The sequence below is a fragment of the Gopherus evgoodei genome, chromosome 22 (assembly GCF_007399415.2).
Source record: "Gopherus evgoodei ecotype Sinaloan lineage chromosome 22, rGopEvg1_v1.p, whole genome shotgun sequence".
Lineage (NCBI taxonomy): Eukaryota > Metazoa > Chordata > Testudines > Testudinidae > Gopherus > Gopherus evgoodei.
This window is the reverse complement of record NC_044343.1, coordinates 10,392,315-10,418,521: the sequence shown is the minus strand read 5'-3', so window position 1 is coordinate 10,418,521 and position 26,207 is coordinate 10,392,315. Positions and strand designations below refer to the sequence as shown.

Here is a 26,207-nt window from a genome sequence, read left to right as displayed (position 1 = left end):
GAGAGCTGCATGTGCCGCCCACAAGGGGAAATCGGCTGAGAATCAGTGCTTTGGCGCAATGCTTTGGGCAGGTGGCTCCTCGAGAGCAAAGCGAGAGAAGGGAAGATCTGCTGCTCACCAGGGCTTTGGGGACCCTCCCCCACTTATTACAGCTGGCTAATCTCAATGCTGCTGTGCACACCCCTTCCCCTCCCCAGCCCAACCAGCTCACAGTCTGCCCCGTGCAGAATCCCCAAGTGACCCAGAGCTTGTGCAGCTCCATGGAAGCTGACGGGGAAGCTGTGGTTACAGGCCTCTGCCATGCACCTAATGCTCTGCTGTTTCTGTTTGCTGTAGGAGGGGCGCACCCCTTGCTATTCCAGTGCTGGGCCCCTCTTTCAGCTCTGCTGATGCATCTCAGTCCCCCTCCCTTGCCGCAGGCCCTGGCTATTCACAAAGCCCTGCCAGGGCCTCTAGGCCTGAAGTGCAGCACCTCTGCTGTAGTAATCTAGCATGAATCTTGGGCTGCCGTTGCCACCTCATGCCACAGAACGGTAACTCCAACCCGAGGGAAGACGCTGGCGAAGTCCCACGGCCCGTGACTCCCAGGGGAGCAGGCCTGGGCTCATCGTGTCAGGTTGAGCTTGGCATCTTTCATTTTTAATCATTCAGTTATGACTGAACTGCTGCAGTTTTGTCTCCTGGGGAGTGGGGCTGTTTCCATCCAGTGCGAAGATTCACCCAAACGTCTAAAAATCTTGACCCAGATTTGTTTTTGAAACCATTCAGTTTTATACATTATTAAAAAGGACATTTTTGCTAACTCAGTAGAGGTCACAATAAACTATTTACCTCAGCTATTTGGGGCTGCAATGCTTCTTCCGTTCTTACTAAAGCACTGAAAAATAGCGCACTTTGCTTGTGTTTCTATACATTCAAACTGCCACTGAAAGGGGGGACGCACAGGAAAATAGGGGGTTGTGCCTTTTTTGCTCCTTAGAAGGAAAACTAGAAGATTCCCCCCACCCCAGCATCTACCTGCTTGGCCTTGCCATTAGACCTCCAGCTTTCCTTAGAAGTCTCTATAGATGACTGGAAAATGAGTAGGATTGTAGCATCATGATCACCATGGAGGTCTGAAACCTGAATCAGTGGCAGGGACTGGGATTTCCATTCAGGCTGTTAGAACCTTTGTCTTTTGGTTTGGTTTGGTTAACACCAATTTAATTCAGATGTCTGACAAACAGTTGGGAGAAAAGCTCTCCAGGTTAAAAACTGACATCTGTGGACCCTGAGAGAGCTCTTTGTACATGCAAAACCTCCAGAGAGTCCTCCAGCAATACCAGGACAGTCTGATTATTTGTAAAGTCACAAAACAAGCAGAAAAATATTTCTGGTGGGGTTGGGGGACCTCTCATGAAGCACAAAAGGACCCCCCCTTTTCAGCTCTCCTTTAAGCATCGAACTCAGGGGAGTCCAAATTTGCACCTAAGGCCCATGACAAGACCGTCTGTGCTCCCACTCCAGCAGCGATACCCAGCACTGATGCAGGGATCTCAAAGCATCTCACCTGCACTCACAGCAACCCCTGGGCCTTAGCGAAGTATCATCATCCCCATTTTACAGCTGGGGAAACATAAGGCATAAAGAAGTGACATGACTTGCCCAGCCCAACCCAGCAAGTCAATGGTAGAGCTGGGAGCAGAACTCAGAGCTCCCACTGCCCAGTCAGTGGCTCTAACCACAAAACCATGCTGCTGCTCTGTCACCGCAGGTGGGGTTATCAATGGCAGGTGTGTTTAATTCCTGGGGAACTCGGCAAACAAGCAATGTCTAGGGAGGAAAAAACAATGGCCAGCAAATCTCACACGTGAGCGCGGCTCTCGGGGATGAAAGGAAAGGCTGGTGCTGGGGTGATTATGTGCTGCCTTCAGGCTGAAGCCTTGGGGGGCAGGGAATTTGGGTGCCCCCAGACTTAGTGTTGTTCAACCTCATTGCTCAAGACCATTCAGGCGCGAGGGGGCAGGTTCTCAGTCATGCCTCTTGCCTTCCCTAAACTTGTGCTGCTCCCAGGGCTTCCGGCCCTTGTGCTCGCCTCGCTGCTGCTTAGAGTTCTGCTTCCCGCTTTCATCATGCCGGTGCTCCTTGTGGCCTGGCCCTTGGGCTGGTGAGTCGGGCTTGGGGTGGCGGCCCTTCCCCTTGTCCCGCCTGGTCCGCTCCCCCTGCTCCTTCCCCTCCCTCCGCTTGCCCTCCTTCCTGCTATGCTGCTGCCCTTCCTCCTCCTCCTCCTCCTCAGAGCCTGCTGGGGGGGCCCTGTGCATTTTGCTGGCCTGGCCCTCGGGGGGCCTGTCCTTGGGCTGCATCCCCTTCTTGCTGCCTCTCTCCGGCTGAGCCACCTCACTCTCTCTGGGCTTCTCCAGCGCGCTCCGCTTCTGCTGGCCCCTTCTCGGCTCTGCCCTGGCTGGGGAGTCCTGCTGCGTCCCTTCCACCTTGGCTTCAGGATCTTCTGCTGCTTCCGGCTCCCACCAGCTCAACCAGCTCTTGAAAAACCGCAACTCTCCCTGTAGGGGACAGCAGCGCAAGGCAACGGGCCCGCTCTTACCACCGGATCCTGGGCCAGCCCAGGGCACCAGGACCCTCGTCTGTCTGTCCAGCCATTGCCATGGCAGCTGGCGCTAACGCCATCTTTAACCCAGACAAAGGCAGTTCCATGCAGGACCCTGCCTCGTTCCCTCCTGTTTACAGGGAGCCTTGGCCCTGCTGTGGCGTGGCACGTGACCTGCCAGGCTTGTCTGTGGCCCCCGGGCACTCGGAGCAGCAGCCAGACAAGCTCAGAGCTCCCCTCCTAGGTGTTAGAGAGAGGGGCTGGGAAGGTCCCATCTGCACTAGCAGCGACTTGGCGTGGGGCTGTCGGCAAGGCCTCAACTACCACAGCCATGGGCTCTCGGGCTCCCTTCTACCACCTCAGCGTTTCCTGAAGCTAGGCCTGATTCTGGGACATGGCGAGTGTCCCTGGGTGACCTCAAGTGCCCTCAGTTCCTGTCTAGTCCAGTGGTGCAGGGCCTGTGTCTTGCAGGATTGGGCCCAATGAGCTTAGCCTGGCCTGGCTCTTGCTCTGTAAATGGGTCCCAAGGCTCCAGGTGGTTGTGGTCTGTCCCGCAGCCCGTCTCATGGGAGCCACCCCCTGACTTCAATGGGACTGACTGCTCGGGTGAGTAAGGGCTGCAGGATGGGCCCTGTCCAAGGGGAAAGCCCTTCTTGAGACCTCCAGCGCTCAGAATGCTCTGTGCTTCAATGACGTGTTGGCTGATTTTCTCTGGTTTGCTGTGGGGTTGGGGCAGGAGAGGATGGTGCCCCTAACTCCCCAGTTCCCTCCCTAACATGGTGCCACAAATGGGTTTCGCTGCCATGATGCTAGCCCAGCAGGTGAATGCGATTACTAGTGGAGGGCAGAGTTAAAACCTTTCCCCTGGAGCCCACTGGCTGCTTTTCGGAGATGATGTCTCCAAGGCCCCTCCTGCACTGCGGCTCCTCGCCTTACCCTCTCGCCGGCACCATCCTCTGGAAGGCTGCACGCAGGCTGGGCCCACAGGCTGGGCTCTGCCTCGGGAATCTCGTCTTCTACATCGATGACATCTGGGAAGGGGGGGACAGTGGGCAAGGTCAGCCCTTTGGAGATGCACAGAGGGAAACGTGCAGTGTTCTTGTGTGCTGGTTCACAGCTGCTGCTTTCCACCCCAGAGCTGGTTACACTTCAGTGGGGAATGCAATAGAAATAGGCTCAAGCTAAAAGCCTGACCCAGAACTGCCTGAACAAGGAGGATGTGCTGGTTCAGATCTGAGCAGGTGCTGTGGACCCATTTTGTTTCTAGATCTATAATGTCCAGGGTTTGTGAACTGCAGTACTGAGGCTTGCCTTCACTCCCCCTTGTGGAGGCTTGTCAATACGGGATACTCCAAGAAATTAATCCACATTAATTTTTAAAGTGGATTAATTAAACCACATTAAATAGTTGTGTGGATGCTCTTATTCAGAAAAAATGGCCTTTATCAGAGTTTGCTTAATTCATTTCCAAAGTGAATTAAGTCTGAATAAGATAATCACACAAGGATTTATTGTGGTTTAACTAATCCACTTTAAATTTACACCTTTGCTTAATTTGGATTAATTTTCCTCAGTGTCCTCATGTAGACAAGTCCTGGGCGATAGGCAGGTAACTCATTATCCTTTGTCTTACAGACGGGGAAACTAAGGCCCAGAGTGAGGACAGGAGCCATTTTCAGAGTGCCCACTACTTGTGGGTGCATCTGGTTTTGGATGCCCAGCCTGAGCCCCCTTTTACTGCCAGGCCTCAGTATGGCTGGTGATGCCTAGTCTGAAAATGCTGCCCTATAGATCTAAGTGTTATCTCTGCTGCCCTGGCTAGGGAGGAACCTGTAAGTGCTAGAGGAGCATCTGTAGCTGGTTGGTTCCTGCCTACACAGAGATTTGGTGAAGGATTTGGGGTCTCAAACAGATTGATTTACACAATTCCAGTTCATGGTTAAATCCTTAGCTTCCAGGCTTAGAGAATGCCGCTGAAGGAGACTAAGCCGCAGCAAAGGACAGGAAACAGCCACAACCTGGTCCTGCAGCTCAGGATCTGTCCTGGACTAGCAGGAGGACCCAGTACGGACACTACCCAACGCGTTTATCTGGCAGCAGGAGTTTGCTTCTTGCTTTCAAATCTGCTCAAAATCCCTGAGCACTGGACTAGGAGTCCAGAGACCCAGCTCTGCCACGGACCTGCTATTCCAGCTTGGGCAAGTCCCTTCGCTCTCTGTGCCTCTGTTTCCCCTCCCACCTGTCTTGTCTGTTTTGATTGTAAGCTCTTGGAGGCAGAGATGGCTCTTGCTGTGAAATTAGCACAACGCGGCCTAGGTGGCACCGCTAATACTAATGCGCTACATGGTCAGCAGCAGCGCTAGCTTCCCCCACTCTGTCCCAGGAATGTTTCACTCCTGAGCCCTCTGGGTGTGAAAAGGGGGGTCAGTCTCCAGGCCCAGCACCCTCCCAGGACAGGCTGCTCCCCTTGATGTTGCCCAGCTCCCAGCCTCACTGCTCTGACGTCTCTCACCTTGGAAGACCTGGAAGCCCATGCATAGCAGAGCGACAAAGGAGGCGATGAGAATGCACTTGTTGAGGGTAAGGCCCTCCCAGGGGACCTCTTCCTTCATGGGGCTGATGGTGCGGGGCTCGGCCTTCCTTTTCACTTTAAGGGTCTTGGGGACTTATGAGACACAAAGAAAGTGGTGTTACCATAGGGGAGCAGGCCTGTCCTGGCAGAATGGGCTAAGAGTGGGAACAGAGATCCCTTAACATCACCTAGTCTGGCCACAAAGGAGACACAATGGTACAATCCCAAGGGACTCCTGTCTGTTGAGTTGTATCCCAGCCAGTGGAGAATGGCCTCATCGCAGGGTTGGGAGCATAAGGAGGGAAGGAAATAAGTGGGGATTCTCACTCCCAGCTCTCCCTGGGGTTCACTGGGTCCCCCTGCGGGGAGGGAATCAAGCTACTTTGTTTTGGGCTCTGACTCAATTGCAATTTCGTGTGACTCTGCCCCCAAGGTTCAAAATGGGCTTACTATAAACTGCCCAGCAGGGGGTTGGCTGGATAACTAAAGTCCGGACTCCTGGGTTCTATTCCAGTCTCTCCGGTGCCTCAATAGGGGCAAGTCACTTAGGTCAAAATTTTCAGAAGCAGGACAGCTAAATAAGCGGCCTGGTTTTCAGAGGTGACGGATACCTGCAGCTCCCCATGGAATTGGACTAGGATGATGGAGAAGAGAACTCGGCTCTACCACATGCTTTAGGGGTCAGGGCTCCTGGGTTGATGGGAGAAATGGGGACGAGTGTACCTTGTGGCGAAGCAGAGCTGGCTATCTCCTCCACCCTTTCTACCCTCGTCACTGTTTTCTCAGTGACCACTGGTGTGTCAGTTATGCTTTCCACAAACTCATCTAGATCCTTCTCGATGACGTGCAGTGTGTTCTTCTCCTCCTTCTCTATCCCCTGAAAGGTGAAGGAAAGTGAATGGGTCATGCGGCCAGCACAAACAGAGCAGCCAGGGGAGAGAAGCAAAGCAGCTCAGGGGATCTGTCTGCAACGATTATGGGGAAAAAACAAGCAGCGCAGTTGGAGGGCACTGGGGCATGTGTCTCAACAGCTTGTGCTTGTATTCTCTGGAGGTCCCTCGTTCAGTGCCTGGTACCTTGGCCGTCACACGATTAAAAGACAGAAGACATGAATCTGGGAAACAAGAAATCTGTTTCTACAACATATTGATTTCTGGAACTCACCACTGATGGACATTATTGAGACAATTACATTAGGACACTTCAGCCAGGTGGCTAGAAATAAGCTGAACATATACAGCTATGCTAAGCTAAAAATGGCGAGGGTACTATGATCACACCAGCTCCTGAAAGGTAAATAGGGCTGGGCTGGATCAGGTCGTGGGACAGGAGACCTCTAAGAACACCCAGCTCCTGTAGGACATTACTTGACAGGTAGCAGCACTCTTCTTCCTGATACTTTATCGAGCAAAGTGCCGGGCAGGGGGGTGGTTCAGTTGAGATGTAAAACCAAGGCCCGGACCAGTTCTGGTCATCACAACAGTGGAGGCTTTTACCCTGGTGTTTGCTACATTCCAAACCAGAGACAGTTTGGCCATAAACCCCTCAGCACCAAGCTACAATTATCTGTAATGATGTTTGCAAGGCATTAGTCATCCACTAGATGTCTCTCTATGCTGCCTGCACAGACTTCTAAACAAGACGTGGTGCCTGGCTAAGAAGAGACACAAAGCTGGGACTCAATCTGTGTGGAATCCTGGCTGTTTGTCTGGCTGCATTTGGCCATTTTCTTTAGCAAACACCTCCTGCTTATGGAGGAGTGATTCCATATACCAGCACCATATTCTTCTCCACTTCCCGAGGAGTATTAAGCAGCTATCGTGCTCCACCCCAGAGGTGGATGAACTGGACAGACTGGTCAAGGCCAGCAGGGTGGCAAGCTGTGGGACTCGTAACAGACCGCACTGCAGTTCCCAGCTGCGCACAGCTCTCGTGTTTATAGTCTGTTCTCCAGCAGGGGAGAGTTGTTGGCTGGCAGAGAGGACGGGAGAGGTTTGTACCTGGGTCTAATGAAGGGAGCAAGGACAGAGGGGGACTGTAGTTTGTAATGTGATGGGGGGTGCACCACTGCCCTCTGCTGGAGAGAACCAGACTCACTCACATGTAGTCAATTATAAGACCCATTAGTGATGTCTACCTGGAGAGGATAAAACTTTAATACTAGTGCCACCTGCCAGAGCCGCCCGGGGGAGGGGAAAGCGGGGCAATTTTCCCCAGGCCCCGCAAGCCCTGGCCCAGCGGCGGTCCGGGTCTTCGGTCGGCATTTCGGTGGCGGGGAGCCCTTCAGTGCTGCTGAAGATGCGGAGCGACTGAAGGGCCCCCTGCTGCCAAAATGCCGCCGAAGACCCAGACCACCGCCAGGTGAGTACAAGCCCCGCAGCTCCCTTGCTTTGCCCCAGCTCCCCTGAATCCTCTGGGTGGCCCTGCCAGCTGCTGGACGTTCTCACTTAGGTCAAGTGACACAGCCTATATCTGGGAGCAGATCCACTCTCTATGCTGCACGTGGGCAGTGTAGCTAATGACTGTGCTGGGCCATGTTTGTACCCACGGATCCGTTCTAATGGGGCCCTATTCAGGGCCTGCCAACAAGGGCTCTTTGAGTGTCAAAGCCTGGAAGCCAGAGAAGAGATGACAGCGCAAAGGATGAAAACTCAGGGGGAGGGGAAATACTCATTACCTGACCTGTCTAATCTCACAGGCTTGATAGTTTGCTTGATGACTATGAAGCTGAACCTGACAGGGTTTGAGTATCCACCGCAGTGTGAGAGATCTACTAGAATCCGCTTCTGTATTAGCTTCTGCATCTGAAACGCTCCTGCATTATGCAATACCCCCCACGGCAGTGTCCCACTCTGCCCCAGAGAGCCCTATCAATCTCTGCCCGGCCTCCTGTGGAAACTGGCAGGGGCTGTGCTGAGCTTGGGATACAATCACGCTCTTGTTGGTTCATTTTATTTATGTGATTCGATCCCTGGCACATGAATGGGAGCCAAACCTTTGGTAAAAGGCATTTTGCTGAGCACAAACACTCTGCAGAGCTGCTTAGCTGCAGCCGCTAATCCGCTTTGACGTGTCTGCCCAGAGGACAACTTATCCTTTGGAGAGAGGGAGCTTAGAAACGGAGATAAATTAGGCACCGAGGCCTGGTTCTGGTTCTAGTCCCTTCCTGCTAGGGTACAGAGAGACCAGGGCTCCCCCATGAATCAGACTCCAGAGGTGCAGTACGACTGACTCATTAATAAATGTGTCAGAGGCCCCAGTTCCCAGCAGATGGGGGAGAGCTGCCAGTCATCTGAGATTAGTGACCACAACAGCTGAATAATGATACCTTTTGCTCTGACTGCACACGGGTGGGCTGTGATTCCTCTCAAAGCCCCAAGGAGGCCACGTTTCCAGCTAAATGTTGCCCACAGAAAGGACTCTTGCTTTTGTTCCCAGTGGGGAACATTGGAATTTCCTCACCTGCATAAAGCCAACAGGCCAGCCGGTCCTGTTGTTTGGATCTGACTGTGGCCAATGTCATGTGCTTCAGGGGAAGGTGGAAAACCTACATGATTCATCGAACTGTGAAAAAGCAGCTGCTGCAGCGAGTCAGTCCTGATCCCCTCTGAGGATCAGTTTACACCTTGAAGCATGAGAATTGATTTCTTTTATGGTTTTATCTTAGTTAGTGTCACTAGACCCAACTGCCCCTGCCCCACTATCCCTGCAGCAAATTGCTGGCATGGAGCGAGGAGTTAAAAGGAGGAGACATAGCCTAATGCAGGGATGACCCAGAAGTAGTGCAGAGCTCTGCTTCTCCTGCTGTGAGAGAAGGCTGCTTACAGCCCAGAGACTGGGGTAGCTTGCTGGGTGAATAAGGGATGAATCGACCCTTAGGAGAATGGCTGGAATACTGGTTATTGGAAAACAAGCCTTAAACAGAAGGGTGGGGTCCTGCTCAAGGTTTGCTGCATTTCCCTGTTTTGAGTTGTGTTTTGTCCTGATTTCTTTGAACCTTAATACCCTGGAAAGGACTGAAGTGTGCCTCGGCTGGAGGGTTACTGCACTCCTACGTCGTACTCTGTGGGCTTGTCTACATCACAAAGTTGCAGCGCTGGTGAGGGGGTTACAGCGCTGCAACTTAGGAGGTGTACACATCTGCAGGGCATCACCAGCGCTGCAACTCCCTGTTTGCAGCGCTGGCCGTACTCCCGTTTTGTCTCGGGTGTAGAGGATCCAGCGCTGGTGATCCAGCGCTGGTAATCAAGTGTAGACACTTACCAGCGCTTTTCTTAACCTCCGTGGAATAAGCAGGTATCCCAGCATACCTGAGGAAGCCTCTGGTAATCAAGCTGGTCTCCTTCCCCGGTTTGCTCTCGCGTTCCCCGAACCCCCCTTGAAGCCGCCCAACAGCGCTGCAGTGTGGCCACATCTAACACCACTTGCAGCGCTGGTTGCTGTAAGTGTGGCCACTCGGCAGCGCTGGCCCTATACAGCTGTATTAGTACAGCTGTAACAACCAGCGCTGCAAAATTGTAGATGTAGACATACCCTCAGAGAGACAGTGACCTACCAGCGGAAACCTGTGGCTGGGTGAGTTGTGCCCTGATGGGCCATCAGGTGGGGAGTGTAGTGGTTAACCTGATCACTGTGATGGTCTAAAGCAGGTTTTCTCTCCTGCGAATTGGCTTCCCTTTCATTTCAGTGGGTTCTCCCCTGCTCTTCTGTTATGGGATGAAGTAGACAGGAGGTCTGATTGGTCTCCTCTTACTCCTGTCTTCCAACTACATGTTCCTAGCTTTATTTCTTCCATCATCATGTTCTCTGTGGTACCTTAAGCAACTCCCCACAAGCCCAGCCTATCGGCAGCCCAGAAATTCCTCTATCACCCCCCAGAACATCTGCGTCAGCTTCCCAACCTCTCCTTTGCATCAGAACCCCTAAGCACCTGCACCCAACACCCCTGCTCTTCAATAATCTTTAACACACCCCTTTGCACATTCAGCTGCTCATTGGATGCTTCGTAATGGTGATCTTCCTGCCCAGCATCTTCTCTCCCAGTGCCTCACACAACGCCAAGCTGAGCCTAACCTCATAGCCCTATTAGTTTATGGGAGGCCATTTTCCACACTTGTGACTGGTCTCTTCCTCCCTGTTTCCCTGAGCCAAGCTATGTCTTATGCCTACAGGAAACAAGCAAAGGTCTCCTTGCTGCTTTCCTCCTCTACTCTAAGTTCTTCTGAGGCACTGTTGCCTAGATCCTCAGAGGTATTTAGGTTCCCAGCTCTCACTGATATCAATGGGAGTTAGGTGCCTAAATACCAGGGAGGATCTGAGCCTGTGTCCTCATTCCCGTAGAAGTCCTGGAGTTGAGGAATGAGGTTTTGAGAGCACATGCCAAGAGCTCTTCCCCCAGGGAATGGAGGGATCAGGGCAATGAGCTATGGAGTCTTTCATGTCTAGGTCCAACCCAGCTTGATAAGAACCATCTGATGGCTGCTTGGTGGCCTGTGTTAAATGATTGATAGGAAGTGGGCGAAGTCCCAACAGACAGCTCCCAACCACCCCCCACCCCTCACTGGCAGTCTGAGGCCCAGGACTCTTCTCCCATGGGACTCCCCTCCAATCTACAGGGGCAGCCCCTCCTGGCCAGACTTATGGCACATTGTCACGACAATACAATGGATGCTTGCCCTGCACCTGCACCTTTGCTGTGGGCAACCTGAGGCCTTCACTCTCCAGGGCTGTCAATCCAGCACCTCTCACCAGTGCTAATTTAATCTATCATAATCATAAGAATCCAAGGTCCTGCCGCTGATTTAACTGGATGTACCAAGTATCCAGGCAAATCTTGGGAAAGGGGTAGTAGGCCCACCCTGCTCCCCGAGATCCAATGACCAGGCCTCTGCTGCCTTTCTTGTAGACTGTAAGGGCTGTTGCAAACATCCAGTGTCACATAGCCTGGGCCTTCAGCACCGCAAACTCAAGTCTGGAGATAGTTATAAAGAGGATTACTAGATAGATGCTACTTACATGTGAGCTACTGTTTACCTCCTCTTCACTTTGTGGCACTTCAGCATCTGTTAAAAACAAGTGCAAGCAAAATAAAACAAAGTATGGACAGCGTGAGGGGTTCATAGCATGTGATCATCTTGCCACCTAGGGGCCGGCCTGCAGAGAAGATAAAAGCCTTACTACTACTACATCAATAAATTGTCCTTGAACTCAAGGAGCTGTGCCTCTGGACCCAAAGGTCCTAGCCTCTATATAGACCACAGAATCGTAGGACTGGAAGGGATCTAGAGAGGTTATGTAGTCCAATCCCCTGCACTCATGGCAGGACTAAGTATTATCTAGACCATTCCTGACAGGTGTTTGTTTAAGCTTTTAAAAATTCCCAATGATGGAGATTCCCCAACTTCCTAGGCAATTTATTCCAGTGCTTAACCATCCTGACAGTTAGGAAGCTTTTCCTAATGTCCTACCTAAACCTTCCTTGCTGCAATTTAAGCCCATTGCTTCTTGTCCTGTCCTCGGAGGTTAAGAAGAACAACTCTTCTCCCTTCTCCTTGTAACAACCGTTTATGTACTTGAAAACTGTTACCATGCTGCCCGCGGCCCATGAATTCATGCAGGATCCCAGGGGTGAAGTAGTGCTACGTTAGCGGATGCAATTACTGGGGAAGATGTTTGGGTGCTTTTCTCACATCAGTAATCACTCAGCAAGGCAGGTTTTCACACTTATAATGAGACGTGGTTAAGCAGGAGTTAAAAGCCAGTTCTCACCGGCCACGCTGAAAGTTCCCTTTCACAGCAGCAGCCCAATTGGCCTTCAAATGAAAAAATCTTGGTGCAGGAATGGAACTTGGAGCTGGCAAGCACCAGGCTACTGAAAGTGATGGGATAAACTCCCTGGACCTCCCAGGCAAAAAAAAGCTGAGGGAGAAACTGTGATGTCACCTGCAAAACACATGTATCTGTTGGCCAGGCATCCTGGCTTCCTTCTCTGCTCCAGGGATGGACCAAAAACAGGGTCAACATCAGGCAATGCTAGAAACTGCAGCCCCGGGTGCAACAGTGCAGTGGGGGTATAGCTCTTCTGTCCCTTTGTATTTCAAACTGACTGGCAATGGCTAAGGGCCTGCCTTTCTAACCTGATGGAGCCTGAGATGCACAAGAATCCCCTGAAAACACCCCAGCATCTCAGCAAGGCTAGAAAAGGACACTGGGTGCAGGCTGGATGCTGGCTGTCGTCATTCCTGAAACGGTGATCTAAAATACAGTTAGCCTGAGGAACCAAGCCATACTTCAGAGCCGAGATCTCAGAAATCCCCTGTGCTACAGAGGATGACAATAACCCCCCGGGAAGCTGGGAATTTGTTTTTCAGTGGAAGATACCACTTATATCTAGTCAGAGCAGATTGAGAACCCAGGGGTCAGGATCTATCATCTTACTCCCCCAACCTACTTTCACAGCTATGTTTACAGCCCTCTAACTGGAGTGCCGCAGCAGCCCCAGCGCAGTGCTCTATGCCATCGGAAGGCAGCTTGGAATCCCAGCTTTCCAATGACACGTCGTGCCAGGGCCTGAGCGTTAGCTGAGTGAGCACGCACAACTGCAATTGGGGGCAGATGATCAGCATCTCTGAAAGTCGGGTCCTTAGTACTGGATCTTGAGACTGTGACTGTTAACATCACGTCTCAAATGAAGCATAAAAGGAGAAGCAGGTTGGTAACTGGATTTCTCCGGTGGCTTGCTACAGTAAATATGATGATGCATTTATTGCATGATGAGGCTTCTCCTTGGTTAGCTCTTAACTGTCATTTTCTACTTCCAATGATTTGGCACGTATCAAAGTTCAATACACACTCATTAAAATAAAGCCTCAATTTAATAAGGCTTTATCTATCCTGGGGAAATCTACAGTATTTAAAGGTCCCATCCTGCTCTCATTGAAGTCAATGGCAAAATTCCCTTAGTTTCAGTGAGGGGCAGGATTGGATCTGAATTGCATATGGTATGTGTAAAGGTTCATCAAAGCTCTGGAATTTTTTAAGCTTTGGGCTACTAAGGATTTTCAGGACCAGTAAGATTCCCTACCTCCACCCTCTAGCACTAGTCATGGACCAATGAATAGTAAGAAAATACAGATTCCTGAAATGTAATTTAAAAGGTCATGTCAAGAGTAGAACAACTGAATTTATCCCCTTTTTCTTTCTGATGTGTAAAGAAGGCCTAATTTATTTATTAATAATTACAAAATTCTACTTCACCCCAAAGAAGACCCAGAGATGTAGACTGGATCCACTCTCTGATTAAAGATGCAAATATGAAGAATCTTTTCTCCCAGTTGTTTGTCAGGGTTTGAGTGAGAGGCATTCACAGAACCATATAATCCAAAATATTTTATGCAGTCTGAATAAAAAAGACTTTCCCTCTCACTAATGTTATCTTCTGATGTATGTTTTAAACCTCTTTGTTTCCCAGACATCCATATGGTGTTCTCAGAAAAAGGGTGCAATGGCCCTGAATTTCTAGTATAAGCAAACATGCAGAAAAGACAACGTTTAAAATCTTCTGTTGGGCCTTTTCTAAATAAAATGCAATGCTACGTAAAGAAGCAAAACTGGGTATAAAAATCTCATATCTTCTCCTTAGAAGGTCACCTTTAAAGAATAAGGCAAATAGTCCAATGCCTGCATTCTTGACCTGGATCTTACCACATCTCTAAAAGCTGGCACTAAAGCTCTCTGCAAGCTCTAAGGTCACTTAATAATTTCCAATAAGCTCTTCTCACTGCAAAGATCAGAATTTTAAGCATATAATCCCCTCAGAAGACATGTCAAGGAACATTTCCAATGGTATCAGCACAGCCCAACTGCCTTTTAACTCCTTGGAGGCAAGAATAGCCTGTGCATCTATGGCTGGGAAAGTCTTACTAGTATGGCCTCCAGTGTCAAAGTGGGGACGAGGTACCTTTTCTCTTGTCCTCCTTCGACAGCCTTAGAATTCTCTCTACCAGCACTGGCAGCTCTTCTATGGCCTCAGGACCCTCCAGGTCTCTCTCCAATACCTCACAGGTGCCTGTTGCCATGTCACTTCCAGGGAGTCTTGCTAAATAGAGAGAGGCAAAACAAATGCATTGCATTCAGCACACTACACAGCTGGCAAGGGGGAGCACTGGCATCCAAGACAATGGAATTCAGGTGGAGTGCCTGAATGACACAGGTATACATGTGTGAATACATCGCTGCAAACAGTACAACCCACAGCACTTCCAGAGAGCCTTTCCGTGAAGGATCTCAAAGGCTTGTCAAACACTCTCACAACCCTGCTGCAGGCTAGGCCTACTCTAAAGAGGAATAATGTGAGATACAGAGAGGTTAAGTGACTCAGCCACAGGAGGAGTCAATGCCAGCGCTGGGATTACATCTCAGGAATGTCCTGGCTCTCAGTCTTGTGCTCAGCCCATTAGACCAGAAATCTTACAACATATATATGTTTAAAGGATCGAAAGTCCATGGATCACAGCAGGAAAATACCATAGGTCCTTAAGATCCTGGTAACGGTGCACCCCACTTGAAATGCCCACGTTCTACTGGAATCTGGATACATAAAACTGTGATCCAGCCCATGTGTCATCATTAAAGATCCTATGGCAACTTTCTAAAAATAGAGGTGTAAACCATGGTGTTCTGAACAACTTCCAATTTGGGTAGTGCCACTGTCTCTCTAACTTCCCCCTCAAATTCCACTTCTGCTTTGCGTCCTGCTCTTAACTGTTGGGCAGCGTTGCTGCGTACTGTTAAACAGCTGCAGCGCTCCACCCCGGAGGCAGCTGCATTGTAGGGATAGGTGAAGCAATTCCCAGGTTGAAAAGCCCTTTGAGGAAAAGGTGCTGTAGAAATGGAGGACTGCTATTGTTAAGAGAATGCCAGTGTTCTAATGGCACACGTGCTAACCCCAAAGCAATTAACATTTTCAGTGCTGCTGCTCCCCAATGCAAGAATCTTCTATGCTCCCCATTTTCAATGGATTAAGGCTAGTGGGCTGTCAGGATGCATCAGGTACATACATTAACTGTTAGGAGGTTCAGAGCTGGACTCTTCCTAAAGCAGGGCTTGCACAGTGAGTTCTGAAATTCTGGGCCCACTCCCCTTTCTGGGTTCACTTTCTTGTCTCTGGGTAGAGTCTCCGAATAGCAAACCTATCCCCAGGGCTCCAATACCTGACCTAGGCACCGCATCAGCCTTTGGTTGCGAAGGTTGTAGCCACAGACGTCTGAAGCCGTGAAGGGCCCCAATTGCCCTCTGTGTCCCTCTGTTATAACAATGAAGACCTTGTCCTCAGCCTGTGCCCAAGCCGGGCTGATGCTGCTGAAGCAGGAAGCTTTGTGCAAATAGGAGAGTGAGGCTGCCATCTACCAGGAAGGGAAATTGATGACTTAACAGAAGCACCTTTCTAGTCTCAACAGTTCAGCGCTGAGTCATCGATTCCTCTCCTGTTCCAGGCTGCGGCTGCTCTGCTCAATCTGCAGAAAACCTCCTTTTTCAGACAGCGTTAAGGGGGTTAATGACAGAACTTGACCCCGGTGGAATTTCTCCCTCTCCTCAGCCAGTTCCCTAACTGCTCCTGCCTCCCAACTCCAGTACATGCTCAACTGGACTAGAAGTGTGATACTGCTGCAAACCAGGAGCCAATACTAGATGTGGTTCAGGGATACCCTGAAGCCCCACACTTGCTAATGGCTGTTACCTGGTCCATTTATGCCGTACCACATCTGACAGACCTTTGGGGCTGGGAGGGAGCGTGTGCTTACACACAGACACCATTGTTTCAGGATTCCAACAGCTGAATTACAGACATTTTGGAACCCCATTCACATCCATCATATGTCCCTGCCTTCATAAAGTGAGGAAGCCTGCGTCAACAGAGTAGATGGTCAAAATGGTCCTAGAACAGGTTACATCAGCCAGCAGACCAGAATTTGGTTTCATGGGTCAGATCTCTGAGCTCTCAAAGCATTTTACGAAGTAGCAGTTATTAACACTGTGACAACTGTGTAGGCCAAATGTGGCAATTACAGCTCACGCGCCTAGTCTCTGCTATTCAAACTCATTCCTCCACTGTGCTCTCTGAATCCTTTTAAAAGGTCTTGAAAGACTCACCTAAGAATGTCTCACAGTGTGTTTCCCCTGCACGCAACCGTACACTTGGTCTGTTGGTTGTAAATTCCTTAGTGCAGAGCTGTATAAAGAACATAACATGTTTGCGGACACCATGGAGACAACGTGTAAATAATCCTACAATTCTACCTTCATGTCAGCAACGGCTTTTCAGAGACGAGCTCAGGTCCAAGATCTGAAGTTTGACTCCACTAAGTCACACCAAAGAAGCTTCCAGAAAAAGCCCCCTTCCCCTCTCCATCAACTTTTTCAAGGTAATGGAATTACAGGCTCTTTCCATACACAGATCTATCGCCGGTTAAACAGCAACCAACTTGTGACTCCAGGCAAGCATTCCATGGCCATGGGTTTTCCTGTATTTGCTTAAAAGGGTTAAAATCCCACAAAAGGCATACCTAGGACTTGAATGCATCCGTCTTTCCTTCAGCCTCGTGTCTGGCTCAGTCTCTACAGAGTAATATACAGCAACAGGTGCTGATTTCTGCAAGAGCAAAATATCAGCCAATCACAGGACGCTCATGCCATCATAGCTTTCATATTCAGCCCTGGGAGACAGAAGAGGGTCTGACTTCACTCTGAACGAGAGCGAGAATAACATGAGGCTCATCTGCTTCCTTTCATAACAGATCCAGCTGCTGCCTTGGCTGCTCTCAGAAACACGGGACCCATGGAGCTGTTATGGGTAGCAGGGATATAGGATGGGAAATGGGAAGGATGGAGTAGCCTATGAAAAGCAATAGGGTTGGGACTATCCTGGGAGGAATATGGTGCTAGGAAGCCAGGGCTGAAAATCTGACGAACGTTCATTCCTCAAACTGGAGCTTATTGAGGGCATAATAGTGCAAAGTGCTCAATGAATGAATGTTTGTAAAGTGCTGCTGCAGATAGTGCCGAATAGCCGCAAATGCCGTTAACCTGAGTTGAGTAACTCCTCATTTCCAACAGCGTATGCAAGAGGAGAATCGGGCCGAGCATATTCAGACACTCAAGTTACAGAAGGGTAAAAAATGGACATTATTTCCTAGTGTCGAGCGCAGGTTCTTTATTTGCAGATGACGCAAATCGCTGAACTTCATAGGACCTGCTCCTATAACCTTTATTCTCATGAGTCCAACTGAAGCCAGTGGGGCTACTCATGGAAGGGGGCTAAAATTGGGCACCTTGCTGCACAGAGGTCTGCTCACAGCTGTGCTGCTGCTCTATTAACCCAGCCTTGCAAGGAACTGGTTCTAGCCAACCAGCACCAAAGGCAGGAACTCACCCCAGCCACTCTCCTTTCATCGCACTCAGTCTGATATCTGCCCCTGTCACCCTATTGTGGTGGGTACTTGAAAGCTTAACTGGGAACATTTAAATACTAACATGATTAACCAGGAGATTTTCCCCTCTCCTCCCTCCCCTTAAAAAAACAAGGAAACTAAATACCCCCCAAAATGTGCTAATGCAAAAATTCTGTTGCACAGTTAAATAATAGTCTTTAAAAACAGGGAAATGCAAAAAGCAAGGTTCCTTCAGTAATACAGCCCACAACGTGGGTATTCTGTGGGCCAGTACCTGGGCTTGATCTTGGTCCTTGCACAGTGGTTCCAAAAGAGCTGGAAAACCAGGAATTCTGGACCCTGAGAAGACCTCCTGGATCCGGGAATCCTTAGGTAGGATTAACTGCTACAGGAGCGTGCCTCTTGGCTCCTGCTGTGTGTGAATATAGGGGGTGGGAGGCTGTTCACAGGGTCTTTACTCCCTGAGGCTACTGTATTCTATGCAGGGCACTGGCCCAGCAGCCTGTTGATCCCACAACAGAGTGTATAAAATGTAACAATACCACTTTCCCCCCACTCCTTAGCTGTGGAGGATGCAGCCCAGGATCTAGGCCTATATTTTCAAAAACAGAGGTCCGAGTCCTGTAGACTCATAGATTTTAAGGTCAGAAGGGACCATTATGGTCATCTAGTTCAGAGGTAGGCAACCTCTGACACATGTGCCAAAGGAGGCACACAAGCTGATTTTCAGTGGCACTCACACTGCCCGGGTCCTGGCCACCGGTCTGGGGGGCTCTGCATTTTAACTGAATGTTACATGAAGCTTCTTAAACATTTAAAAAATCTTATTTACTTTACACACAACAATAGTTTAATTCTATATTATAGACTTATAGAAAGAGACCTTCTAAAACTGTTAAAATGTATTACTGGCAAGCGGAACCTTAAATTAGAGAGAATAAATGAAGACGCGGCACAGCACTTCTGAAAGGTTGCCGACCCCTGATCTGGTCTGATCTGCACAACGCAGGGCACAGAATCTCACCCACCCACTCCTGTATCAAACCCCTGACCTATGGCTGAGTTACTGAAGTCCTCAAATCATGGTTTAAAGTCCTCAAGGTGCAGAGAATCCTCCAGCAAGTGACCCGTGTCCCACACTGCAGAGGAAGGCGAAAACCCCCCAAGGCCCCTGCCAATCTGCCCTGGAGGAAAATTCCTTCCCGACCCCAAATATGGCGATCAGAAAAACCCTGAGCATGTGGGCAAGACTCACTAGCCAGCACCTAGGAAAGAATTCTCTGAAGTAATTCAGATCCCACCTCATCTAACATCCCACCCCATCTAACATAGCATCACTACCGCTAATAGCCAAAGGTCAATTAATTGCCAAAATTAGGTTCTCCCATCATACTATCCCCTCCATAAACTTATCAAGCTTAGTCCTGAAGCCAGATATGTCTTTTGCCCCCACTACTCCCCTTGGAAGGCTGTTCCAGAACTTCACTCCTCTGATGGTTAGAAACCTTCATCTAATTTCAAGTCTAAACTTCCTAATGTCCAGTTTATATTCATTTGTTCTTGTGTCCACATTGGTACTAAGCTTAAATAATTCCTCTCCCTCCCTATATTTATCCCTCTGATATATTTATAAAGAGCAATCATATCCCCCCTCAACCTTCTTTTGGTTAGGCTAAACAAGCCAAGCTCTTTCAGTCTCCTTTCATAAGACATGTTTTCCATTCCTCAGATCATCCTAGTAGCCCTTCTCTATATCTGTTCTAGTTTGAATTAATCCTCCTTAAACATGGGAGACCAGAACTGCACACAATATTCCAGATGAGGTCTCACCCGTGCCTTGCATTATGGTACAAACACCTCCTTATCTTTACTGGAAATACGTCGCCTGATGGATCCCAAGACCGCATTTGCTTTTTTCATGGCTATATCACATTGGCGGCTCATAGTCATCCTGTGATCAACCAATACTCCGAGGTCCTTCTCCTCCTCTGTTACTTCCAACTGATGCAGCCCCAGTTTATAACAAAAATTCATGTTATTAATCCCTAAATTCATGACCTTGCACTTTTCACTATTAAATTTCATCCTATTACTATTACTCCAGTTTACAAGGTCCTCCAGATCTTCCTGTATGATAGCCTGGTCCTTCTCTGTATTAGCAATACCCCCAGCTTCGTGTCATCTGCAAACTTTATTAGCACATTCCCACTTTTTGTGCCAAGGTCAGTAATAAAAAGATTAAATAAGATTGGTCCCCAAACCGATCTCTGAGGAACTCCATTAGTAACCTCCTTCCAGCCTGACAGTTCACCTTTCAGTATGACCCATTATAGTCTCCTCTTTAACCAGTTCCTTATCCACCTTTCACTTTTCATATTGATCCCTCATCTTTTCCAATTTAGCTAATAATTCCTCATGTGGAACTGTGTCAAATGCCTTACTGAAATCGAGGTAAATTAGATCCACTGCGTTTCCTTTGACTAAAAAATCTGTTATCTTCTCAAAGAAGGAGATAAGGTTGGTTTGGCACGATCTACCTTTTGTAAAACCATGTTGTATTCTGTCCCAATTACCATTGACCTCAATGTCCTTAACTACTTTCTCCTTCCAAATTTTTTACAAGACCTTGCATACTACAGATGTCAAACTAACAGGCCTGTAGTTATCCGGATCACTTTTTTTCCCTTTCTTAAAAATAGGAACTATGTTAGCAATTCTCCAGTCATATGGTACAACCCCTGAGTTTAAACCCTTCCTACTACACGAGTAGTGTCACCGGACTCACTGGATCTACTTGTACGTACAAAGTCTACTGCAACCCTTTAACTGTGCATGTAGCAGGTAATAATTAGCAATTAGCACAAAACCAAGAGAACACTATATTGCCAATCCCAAGCATTCAAAAATTATGAAATTGGCTTACACGGCATGACATTTAAAAAAAAAAAGAGAGGTTTGGCTTGTCTTCCTGGGCTTCTGGTTCTTTTCAAACTTTTCTCTTTAAACAAGATGACTAGTAGAAACTTAAGTTTTGGGCTTTTTAAAATGGAATTAGAAATTCCTGCGTAATTACCAGACTCCAGCCACTGGGGCTTTCAGAAAAAACTGAGAGAAACTGTTTGTTAAAATATAAATATTTTCAATAGAGCCAAAAGCAACTGAAATATCATGAACATCCCCCCTTCCCCCCCCCAAAAAAAAAGAGAGAGAGGTCTGCTATGAAAACTTTAATTTCAGTGGCTGTCCCTGGTCTCCAGCCTACTTGATGGGAAATCAGACTTTCCTCCAGGACTCCAAACACAATAGTTAAACATCTGATTGCCCAGCTAAAAACTGTATGAGCGAGCGATCCCTAGGCCTGCACATAGTCCAGGGCACTGCAAATGCTTTAAAATGGTTCAGTCTGTTTCCTATTGGCAATTGTTTTTAGGCTATCAAAGCTTTATTTAAAAAAAGAGACACGACACATTAGTTTAAAGATGACCCTTCATTGCTGCTTTATGATATATTGAATGGCCTGGCCTTTTTTCAAGACTTAAGAACCCATTATCTAGCCTCCCCAGGACCAAAGGGTATTAGCTGAAAGTGAAGTGGAAGGAAGTTACTGGGATCACTGACATACCTGATTCAGGAAAACAGGTCAACATGGAGCCAGATTTGCAACAGAGTTCAGCTCCATTTAGGCATCAAAGTAAATGGCCAGATTTTCACATGAGATATACATGCTGAGTTTTTTTAAAATCCTGGCCCCACTTCTTGATGCTATGGATTTAGGGTGATCAGATGCCCCGATTTTATAGGGACAGTCCTGATATTTGGGGCTTTGTCTTATGTAGGCGCCCATTACGCCCCTACCCTAATCCTGATTTTTCACACTTGCTGTCTGGTCACCCTATATGCATTTGAAAGCAAAGCCTATATAGACTAGTGGTTACTATATGTATTCAGAAAACCAGAAAGGGACTGTACGCTTTTCAGGGTAGGGACTCTGCCTTCCTTCTTTGCGGGGGCAGTGCCAAGCATACAGTGGGCCCAACTGTAATATAAATATAACTGCTGATATTGCTGAAGATTGACCCCAAAGCTTTCAGTGGGAATGGATGTACCTTTAAATAACGACCCTCTCTCTGTACTAACTTGACTGGCTTTTGTTCTTTCTTTATATGTCTTGCTGTGATTTTTCTGCCAAATAAGGTCATTGTAGGTAATTAAAAGGCCATATTTGGTTTATTGGGTTTTACGAGGCGTAATGAAAACAAAATTCTAAATGGACTAACTCAAAGCAGAAGGGATTTTGATTCAATCATGTTTCACTTGGTGCTCATGATATCATAACCCTACTACTTCTAGAGTCTTCCAGGAAAAGCATGGAAGTCAAGACCTGAATTTTTAGTTAAAAAAACAAAAACAAGCAGTACTTCCCCCACTCTCCTTTTCATAGTCATCACAGAGCAGCATAATAGGAGAAATCCACACACCCCACCTCCCTTTACAAGGGATCTTTCAACGTTTATACAGGTACCTGCAATGAATAGGGAGTGGGGCTGGTTTGTCTCCACAGGCAAATGCCTCCACATGTTTAGCTCTAAAAAGCTCACTGCCAAGTTATAAACACTCCAGGCTCCATTGGACAGTTAAATCAAGGCAGATGCAGGAAGGAGTTTCCCAGAGGCACATTCTTTTCTAATCCCCACCGGATCCCAGTTTCTCACCTGACCTGAATCAGATAAAGAGTCTTTGGGATCAAATGAGCTCAGAGAATCTCTGTAATATTCTCAAATTCTCTGAGATGCCATGAAGCAGAAAGCCCCTGCTGGAATGGTGCTGGAGGGTAATCGATCAGCGTTCGGCTGGTGTCATGCTGCATTTAGGCTGTGCTGAATGCTTACGGAGGGCTTGCAGTGCTAAATATCGAGTTGCTGGATTTTACTTGTTAATGGGAATTTTATTTACTTTATGTACCCCAAGCTGTAATCGTAATTCATGACTGATCTATGTATGGAAACATCATCTGCTTTACTTCAAATATTCCCAACACTCATGCTCCATTTGGTGGGTTTACATGGCTGAACTCTGATCTGAGGTGAAATGATAATCAAGGCTCTGTGTAGTCTGTGGCATGACCAGACCAAATTCTGCAGCGGCAAACTCCTTACATTCCATAGCAACGTTACTTTATCCAGCTACCAGCATATTTCTCTCTCCTTCTCTTCCCACCCTCCCACACATACTCCTGTTGCTCACAGTTGAAAAATGCTCATAAACAAAATTAGTTAATGATGATTTTCAGCAATGATTAGCGTTGAAGATGGATTTTCACTATGCCCTCCAGGCAGCTCAGCTCCATTCTCTGGCTCTCTGCTCCTATGACAGCCAGTGACTCAGCCCAAAACCACCTCCTCCTTCCCACGTGTGCTACAGAAGGAAGGAGCCAGTAGCCAGTTTCAGTGGCTCATTTTCCCAGCTCTCAGCTGCTCTGCAGTCCAGGTTTACTAGTTTGCCAATCTATGCCTCTAGCTCCCCTGACTCCATCTCTGGCTATCCGTGCCCTGGCTGCCTGGTTCCATGGAACAGTGCACAGAGAATGCCCTGTAATCCACTGCACCACTCCACCTACCCCTTTCCCTTGTGGTGAACGCTGGAGATCGAGAGGAAGCTGCAGACAGGTTCCAGCAGGGCAGGAAAATTGAAAACAAACACCAGGTTGCAGCAAAATGGTGAATTCTGCAGCAAAAACGCTGAGCTGAATGGCATTTTTCAAAAATGCCATCTTAGTGAGGGGCAGAATTATAGAATGTCAGGGTTGGAAGGGACCTCAGGAGGTACCTAGTCCAACCCCCTGCTCAGAGCAGGACTAATCCTCAGACAGATTTTTACCCCAGTTCCCTAAATGGCCCCCTCAAGGATTGAACTTCTGTGGCTGCAGAATTATGGAGTCCACAAGGCCCTGATGGAGACAAATGGGACAAGTCACACCACTCAGAGCCATGGTTTCAGGCAGATTGATGTAAGCAACACAGCAGTGGTTACATTTGGTTTGTTTTCCAAGTTATCTCCAGAACCATAAGGGCCACAAACCCTTTTCAAAGTGGAGATTCAACAGTACAATTCTGTAGCAAGTGCCACAGATACAAACTCCCCAATTACAAAAGGCCCTGATTGTAATTTGACTTCTAGAGCTATCATGGGGGCGCCTGCTAAAGAGATATACCACCTTGGGCTGTGATCTTATCAGCACTCAGAAGCTATGCAGAGAGACAAGGTGTTTAATAGAAGTTGGTCCAGTAAAAGGTATTACCTCACCCACCTTGCCTCTCTAATATCCTGAGATCAACACCGCTACACCAAGCTAAGCAGAGGCAGGTTGAGTCAGCGCTTGTGTGGGAGATTGCCAAGAATATCTAAGTGCTGGAGAAAACGCTTGTCATGGAGTCACAGGCCTGATGCTCTGGAACTGTTCAATGTGAAGCCAGACAGGACTCTGGGTAATGTGACTCCGCTCAGGCATGCTGTCTAGGGAAAATAGCCTCCTCGGCTATGGCCTTCCTGGGTCTGACCTCAGAGCATTCAGCAGCTCTGTTCTCACTGTACATTTCCCGCAGCAGGTCCACCTTGATGGGACCGCTGGGGAAGCCAGATGGGCCCTGCACTCCAACTTTGCAGTCAGCAGTGACTCCCAGCCAGTGTTGTAAAACGTAAGGGTTTATTAGTCGACAGGAACACAGCATAGAACAGCATTTGCTAACACAGAAATCAGAAACTCTCAGTAAAGTCCATCTAGGGCAGACCCTGGGCGTGGTGCCCCAAACTCCCTGCTCTGAGTTCAAAACAGGAGACTGACCCTTTCCAGCTGACCAACCTCTGACACCCCCGTTGCCCTTTGTCTTGCTTCCCGGGCAAAGTGTCACTTGTTGGCATTCCCCTCCTGGTTCTCAAGTTATGAAGGGCATCGGCCATTGCTTACATGCAGGCAGCTGGAGCCACCTAACTTCCCCTCCAGAAGGTCTCAGCAAAAGTCACACACCCTTATTCCCACCACCTACGCATTGGTGCAATACACAGGGAAACTGAGGTACACACAGTATTCATGCAAAACAGTAAGACTCACACAGGCTCATGTACAACATAACAAGGGGAAAACCCCCACTTCATCACAATGCTGACTCCCATTTTCAGTAAGCGTGGAAGGAAAGCGCTCTCACCTAGATAAAAGTACACATCACCTACAGGCCAAGGACAAGGTTTTCTTCACTGTGAAAGTTCGACAGCCAGACTTAAGATGGCTACAGCAATCTCATAATGTAAATTGTTTAGGAGAGACTATTCACTATCTAAGGTACTTCTCTGGCCCCCATTACCACAGTATCTGGGCTCCTCCCACTCTCTATTGTATTTATCCTTACAGAATGCACAGTGCTATTGTTCCCATTGTACAGATAGGGAACTGAGGCACAGAGGCTTAGGCCTGGATGCACAAAAGGAGTTTAGCGCCTAAGTCCCAGTTTCGGGACCTCTGCAATGCACAAAATACCCACTGAACCCTGTAGGTACCCAAACTCACTTGGCACCTACATTTTTGAAGTAAAAGTTCCCTCAGAGCCTTTGTTCCTTCCTTTGAGTATGCGTACCACTGCCTTTCTCCAGCCGTCTGATGCCTATCTCCCATGTAAGCCCCAGAGTGATTTACAAACTAGGGGAAGACCGGTGTATAGCTGCCTAACTCCAGTGCATCCAGGCCTCAGTGACTTGCCCTAGAGAAGGTGGGAAATCGGGGGTGGAGCTGGGACTGATACCAGGTCTTCGGCTAGTGCTCTAACCACTGGATCATCATTCCTCTCTAACTGAGCAGTGTCTTAGCATGCCTTTGTGGCTAAAAGTCATTTCTCTTGGGTAATAATAATAATAATAATAATAATAATAATTAATCCCTAGCTCTTACCTAGTGCTTTTCATCCACAGATCTCAAAGCACTTTACAAAGGAGCTTTGTATCCTTATCCCCACTTTACAGATAGGGAATCTGAAAGACAGGAAGACAGGGAGATGAAATGACCTGCTCATAACTTGCAGTGCAAGTCCTCTCTCTTCCTTACACCATTATAGGAAGGCCTGAAGAAGGATGGGTATTGCAACATGACTCAGCCTCTTTCGGGTCTCTGGTGGCAAAAGGTCCCCTCAGGGACTGTAGTGTCCCAGGTAATTAGGGCTGCCATAGCAACTCAGAGAGAGCAATGGTTGCTGACCTACTACCACTGGGGGCTTTAAAAATCAGGGTTAGCAGTTTGAAATGGATCTGGAACTGGATTGGGGCCAGTCAGGCTCCAGGAGCACCGGTGATATGTGCTGTCATCAAACTGTTCCATTCAGGAGACAGGCTTGCATGTGATATATCAAGAGCAGTTTCTAGTTTCTGCAAGGCCTTTCTCTTTCCTGTTCCTACACAGGATACTTGGCAAGGGGCAAGCCTGGAACGAACACATGCAAGAAACAGCACAGCTAGGCCCTCATCTGAGGAGAAACAATGACCCCACCTTGCTCGTCAAGATAGAAGGAGGCATTTCTGGAGACTATTTGGGTCTCCAAGTACAATGATGAACCCAGCA

General features: G+C 48.3%; 1 protein-coding gene across 6 annotated transcripts in view; it reads right to left on the bottom strand.

Moving 5' to 3' along the window:
- Window positions 1-1,175: 1,175 nt before the first annotated feature.
- The window catches only part of JSRP1 (junctional sarcoplasmic reticulum protein 1), a 61,864-nt gene continuing 36,832 nt past the window's right edge, over window positions 1,176-26,207 (bottom strand). The window contains exons 1-8 of one of the 6 annotated variants that reach the window (XM_030540279.1): window positions 16,721-16,806; window positions 16,308-16,386; window positions 14,116-14,253; window positions 11,172-11,218; window positions 5,880-6,033; window positions 5,097-5,249; window positions 3,521-3,615; window positions 1,176-2,540 (exon numbers count right to left, since the gene is read on the bottom strand). In XM_030540279.1, the coding sequence (XP_030396139.1) occupies window positions 2,010-2,540; window positions 3,521-3,615; window positions 5,097-5,249; window positions 5,880-6,033; window positions 11,172-11,218; window positions 14,116-14,233 (1,098 nt within the window). In that variant the 5' untranslated portion in view covers window positions 14,234-14,253; window positions 16,308-16,386; window positions 16,721-16,806 and the 3' untranslated portion in view covers window positions 1,176-2,009. The other 5 variants (XM_030540278.1, XM_030540282.1, XM_030540277.1 and 2 more) reach the window with 5 other exon arrangements.